General features: G+C 50.4%; 1 protein-coding gene across 3 annotated transcripts; it reads left to right on the plus strand.

Annotated features, from left to right (window-relative positions):
* The first annotated feature begins 336 nt into the window (after nucleotides 1–336).
* Znf641 (zinc finger protein 641) lies at nucleotides 337–4946 on the plus strand. 3 transcript variants are annotated; one of them, XM_059247565.1, is made up of 5 exons: nucleotides 337–548; nucleotides 1213–1304; nucleotides 2420–2549; nucleotides 3123–3236; nucleotides 4055–4946. In XM_059247565.1, exons 1-5 carry the CDS (start codon nucleotides 368–370, stop codon nucleotides 4807–4809), a joined length of 1272 nt encoding a protein of 423 aa, XP_059103548.1. In that variant the 5' UTR covers nucleotides 337–367; the 3' UTR covers nucleotides 4810–4946. The 3 variants fall into 3 exon arrangements, with proteins under 3 accessions (XP_059103548.1, XP_059103547.1, XP_059103546.1); XM_059247564.1 differs by lacking the exons at nucleotides 337–548; nucleotides 1213–1304 and adding exons at nucleotides 1364–1965; nucleotides 2086–2141; XM_059247563.1 differs by lacking the exons at nucleotides 337–548; nucleotides 1213–1304 and adding an exon at nucleotides 1364–2141.
* The last annotated feature ends 782 nt before the right edge of the window (nucleotides 4947–5728 follow it).

The raw sequence follows: 5728 nt of genomic DNA on the forward strand, positions 1-5728 counted from the left end.
CTGCACTTTGAATGATAGAAATACAATGATAGAAAACCCAAGGACAAACCTCTGGGTTTTCAGGATTGTTCTTTTATTTCTAAGTGAAGTTCTTGCAGTCCTCGGGGATGTTCTGTTTATAGCATGAGGTCCCCAAAATGACAGCGCTTTGACTGTGTAGCCCCGGTCAGCTCCTAAGTTCCTCCAGGAAGGTGTTGGCTCACACCATGAACCAATGACGAGCTTTGCAAGTTCGTCTTCTGTCGGCCTCCTCTTACTGTTCATCCTTGGCCGTGGGAACTGTCCTCGGAAATGACCTTTGGTGTGTCACCCTCTTCTGTAGCTGCTGTTGGCGTGTTCCAGGTCACAGTCTGTACTTGCTGCAGAAATGCTTTCTGAACAGACGGCAGCCCTGGGAGCAGGATGGGAGTCGGCGAGCGTGCAGCTGGGTGGAGCAGAGCCCCAGGTGAACAGAGGAAACCTGGAAGGCCCGTGGAGAACAGCACCAGGGCCCCTGGAGCACCTTCACTGCGGTCCTGAAGAGGAGCCACTGTCCCTTCAGGAGAAGGGTAAGAACACAGAGGGTGTTTCGGAAGCAATAGAAGTCTTCCAGTCTCTGCTCGAAAAGTGGCATGAAAAATCCCTAACCTGGCCGGGTGCAGTTGCTCACACCTGTGATCTTATTAGTTGGAGGCTAAGGTAGGAGGATTGCCACAAGGCCCAGGCCAGCCTGAGCTACATAGCGTGACTCTGTCTCAAGCAATAATAGTAACTCTAATGGCCCTGGACTGAAGGACACACCCCATACCGCGTCCGGCCTGTTTTTCCTGGGCTCTGCTGTCCAGTACACAGTGAAGTCCTGCATTTTCCAAACTGCGAATGGGCTTCTTCTGTTTCTCACATAGTCATTCCTCCTACATGCAAGTGCATAATTAATGGTATTGAATGTGGGAGACTCAGGAAGTGCTAGAGACTCGTTCCTGTTGGAGAACACAGCCAATAATATGTACTTTACTTGATAAGAATCCAGCACTGTCCATTCAAACTACAGCTCTTCTAACTGAAAGTCCCTAAATCCTTACAGAACACTTTGAGTGGAGGTCTCTACATCTATAGGTACGCATTTGAGTTTTTACCAGTGAGCATAGATTGAGAAGATTCACGCACGGGTCCCGGTACACACTGGGAAAGCTGGGTAGTTCATCTCTAATGGTTCCTCTTTCCCCTGACCAGCTCAGTCTGCTCCCTGGGTTCCTGCCGTCCCCCAGGAGGGGAACTCTGGAGACTGGGAAATGGCAGCTGCCCTCCTTGCAGCCGGATCCCAGGTGAGCTCTGCTCCCCTTGTCCTCTCCAAGGTGGGGCCAGTTGCCTTTCCATAGCTTTGGCATCATCCCATTGGCTTGTTAGTTACCGTGAGCACTAATGGTATGTTTCTAACCGAATAGATTCTGTTTCTAAGGGATGTATCATGGATTTGTCATCTGCGGGATGGGTGGGGAAGTTCAGAATAACTAACTTCTTTTGAGAAGAAAATCTGAAATCATGCATGAGAGTGCCTGCCTGTAATTCCCATTACCAGGAAGGCTGAGGCACAAGTGTTGTCTGAGCCCAAAAATTTGGGGCCAGTCTGTGTAGCATGGTAAGACCTGATCTCAAAAAAAGAAAATAGAAAATAGAAAAAAATCCTGGAAAAAGTAAGAAAAGAGGGCCCAAGGAAAGCTTGGAAGAGCATAAAGTAGACAAGGTTGTGTAGAGTGTGGAGCTTTTAGGGAAGAGAAGAAAAGGAGGAAGAATGCAAAGAACCGGAAAGAGAGCACAAGTCTAGAGACTAGTGTCAGCAATAGAGACACTCGCAGAGCATTTATCATGCATCCTCTTTTCTATTCACTTTATATATACTATGTACATGAGAACGAAGCAAGCCTTCCGTTTTATTTCGAGAGCACTGGGGCAGAGAGAGATGGAGGCCTTTGGATAACACCCCTGGTAAGCGGTGGAGCTAACAGTCGTCTGGCTCCAGATTTGGGGCTTGACCACTGTACCGTAGCTGTCGTCAGCACACCCGGGAAGTAAGCGTGTTTTGTTCGTGTCATGTTGTGTTGACAGAAAAGGTCAATTGGAGGAAGGAGGCTGTGGTACAGTCTACGGGAAAGAATGAGGAGGTAAGAGGAGACTGAGTAGACGCCTACAGTTAAAGAGGGAGTGAGGCGGTGGTCACGTCTCTGACTTCTCACGGTCTCTCGCGGGAACATTATCCTCACTCCGTCCTTTCTTTACCCTTTTTCTCTCTACCAAAGCTGTGGGCCTTGCCTAGGGACCTGTTGGCATCTTTGCCTGGGTCCTCTCTCGCCCTCCTTCCTGGACTACCTCAGCCTTGCAGAGTGGGATCGGATTGTCCATCAGGGCAGCTGCTGACAGACAACCCCCTGTCTTGTTTCAGGGCCTGGTAACCATCAAGGATGTGTCACTGTGCTTCTCTCAGGAGGAGTGGCGGAGCCTGGATCCCTCTCAGACAGACTTTTATGGAGAATACGTCATGCAGGAAAACTGCGGGATTGTCGTCTCTCTGAGTAAGCAGGACCTCCCTCTTCCTGAGAGGCTGGGAGGACGGGACCACCTGCTGGATAGTGCCTGCCTGGGGGGCTTTCCTCGGCAGCGGCTCTGTCCAGGCTTCCGCCAAAGAAAGAATATTGGAGCTAAGCCCAAAAGAGTTGAAGCAAGGGATCCTTTTAAAAAATAATGCTAACCTATGGAGTGAAAACTTGAAGTTCATCTTGGGTAGGAATTTGAGGCTTCTTAGAGAGCAGAGAAGGGACAGTTGGAGCTAGGTCCCTGGGAACAGGAGCATCACCCTGGGGAGGTGAGGGTGCTGCAGGTGGGACTTACGGCGGGTCCGAGGGATAGTCATGACCAGAATGGACATGGCCTGGGAGGACTTGAGTGGGAGAGACCTGGTTCACGGAGAAAGAGCATGTGGTTTTCTAGGAAAAGGGAGAGGGACTTAACGGAAGTGACTGGAGGCTTGTGTCTGACTCTTGTGTCTTGGCATCCCAAGGAGGAACCCAGGAAGCGGTTTTGTCCATTAGTACAGAACTGCTGTTGGACTAAGCTGGCGTGTGTCTGTTTCCTTTTTCCATTGGCAGGGTTTCCGATCCCCAAACTGGACATGCTTTCTCAGCTAGAGGGAGGAGAAGAACAATGGGTCCCTGACCCCCAGGACTTAGAAGGGAGGGATATCCTGAAGGTCACATACACAGGTGAGGACCTAGAAGTACTCTCTTGCCCTGTCGTCTTTACTGTGTCTCTAAACAAAAAGTTCAGAGTTCTTTTTTTTCTTCCCCAAAAGCAAGGCTGGGGTGCAGAAGGTGTGGAAGGCAGACTCTGAAGTCAGGCTGTGTGGGCTTGAGTCGTAGGCTATTGGTGAAATTATTAAGGCCACTCCACGTAGTTAAAAGGGAGGTTTGTTTTGTGGGGTAACTCACAAGTGAAGGGATAGTTTACAGGGTCTGGGAAAGGTGTAGCGCAGTCTGGCGGTGTTCTCTGGAGAACTCTGCTCGGTCTACCTCCAGCGTCCAGGGTCCAGGAACCAAGAGAGACATCACATCCGGATCTCGGGTCTTCAGGGTCCTCTCTCGGCCCCGCCTTGTAGGCATGACAGTTACCGAAGTCTCAGTGGGGGTTGGAACTTCCAGATCAAAGCTGGAATGGCTACCCACTACAGTAGGCCATACCTGTGAGACCTCATTTCTAAGTGATTACAGTTAAATATGTTAACACCTGAGAGCAAAAGATTGTCAAAGCACATAAGAGGCACCTGATGAGAGTTGTTATTGTTGGTCAGCATCCAAGTCATTGTAGAGATGTCTTCTAAATATGTCTGTTTTTTGGGAGGAGGTGGTTTGAGACAGGGTTTCTCTGTGTAGTTTTGGTGCCTGTCCTGGACCTCGTTCTGTAGACTAGGCTCACCTCGAACTCACAGAGATACGCCTGGCTCTGTGCTGGGATTAAAGGCGTGCGCCACCACAGCCTGGCCTAGGACTCTCCTTTTAAGAATGGTTTTCTTCCTTCCCCATAGGAGACGGAAGTGAACATGAGGGTGATACTCCTGAACTAGAGGCAGAACCTCCCAGAATGTTATCCAGTGTATCTGAAGATACTGTTCCCTGGAATCCAGGGCAGGAGCAGGGCTGGGAGTCCATGCCCAGGGGCTCCAGGGGAATGCTCCCAAGGTCACCCTTTCTTCAGGAAGACAGCTTCTCAAGCCTTCTGTGTAGCTCTGGGATGGATTCTCTCTTAAAGCCCCATACGTGCCCGCAGTGTGGGAAACAGTTTGTATGGGGCTCCCACCTCGCCAGGCACCAGCAAACACACACTGGAGAGAGACCCTACAGCTGCCTCAAGTGTGAGAAAAGCTTTGGGCGAAGGCATCACCTGATCAGGCACCAGAAAACCCATCTACGCGACAAGCCAAGCAGGTGTTCTGAATGTGGCAAGAATTTTCGATGCAACTCCCATCTGGCCAGTCACCAGAGAGTGCACGCGGAAGGCAAGTCTTACAAGGCCCAAGAGGTTGGAGAGAGCCCTGCAGCTGGGAAACAGCAGCCTGCCCCCCCAGTGCCAAAGTGCCACGTGTGCACCGAATGTGGGAAGGGCTTCGGCCGAAGGCACCACCTCGTGAGACACTGGCTGACCCACACCGGGGAGAAACCCTTCCACTGCCCTCGCTGTGAGAAGAGCTTTGGCCGGAAGCACCACCTGGACCGGCACCTGCTGACCCACCAGGGACAGAGTCCCGGGAGCAGCTGGGACAGAGGGACATCTGTCTTTTGAAACCTGTGTCTTCTGTAGCTATGGTCAAATCTGTCAGCCGGTGCTACCAGCAGTCACTGCCAGAGCTGCCTCTCTCCAGGACCCTGGTGGCCAGAGTGTGTCTTGACAGTTCGTATGAAAACAGAATTCCTGGGGCAAAATTTCAAAATTTTGGGGAACAGTGCAAAGTGTGTGTGTGTGTGTGTGTGTGTGTGTGTGTGTGTGTGTGTGTGTGTGTGTGGCTATTCAGTTTGAACCCACTGTCAAGGGTGTCAGTGGAACCAGCAGTGAGGGGTGAGGTCTGTTCTCATTGGTTGGAGTCTATGTCGTATCAGTTCCTAAATATTTACGCATCACCCTTATGTGCTGATTGTGTTCCCTCTACAGAGAGGGAGAGTGGAAGGGGCCATGTCAGTGTAGCAAGGCTCTGAGAACTTCTATAGTCAATTGTTCAGTGTCTGTTAATGCAACGTCTCCTAATTTATCTGGCCTCAGTATCCATTTCATATCCTCACATGTGACTCTGTGAAACGTACTTCTGTAAGCACTGTGTTAAAAAAGTAACGAGGAAACAAGAAAGAGACGGTGACTAGGTGCTCAGAGTCCCCATTTTTATCTATGAAAGCAAGGAGGGCAACATTGTTGTGTGGGTCTGTCACCTTTCCCTCATCACTACATGCCTCTCACCCTACCTCTGAAAAATACAGTGACCTTTCACTCCCTATTCCTAGTCCACTCATTCTGCACACACCACACACATCACACATACCACATACCACACACACTACACACACACACCACACACACACCACACATCACACACACCACACACCACACACACACACACACACACACACACACACACACACACAGCTGAGATCAGGTTACAAAGCTAAAGGATGGACCTTACACCCCCAAGTAACCCAGGCCCACACTGAAG

The sequence above is a fragment of the Peromyscus eremicus genome, chromosome 20 (genome assembly GCF_949786415.1).
Source record: "Peromyscus eremicus chromosome 20, PerEre_H2_v1, whole genome shotgun sequence".
Classification (NCBI taxonomy): Eukaryota; Metazoa; Chordata; class Mammalia; order Rodentia; family Cricetidae; genus Peromyscus; species Peromyscus eremicus.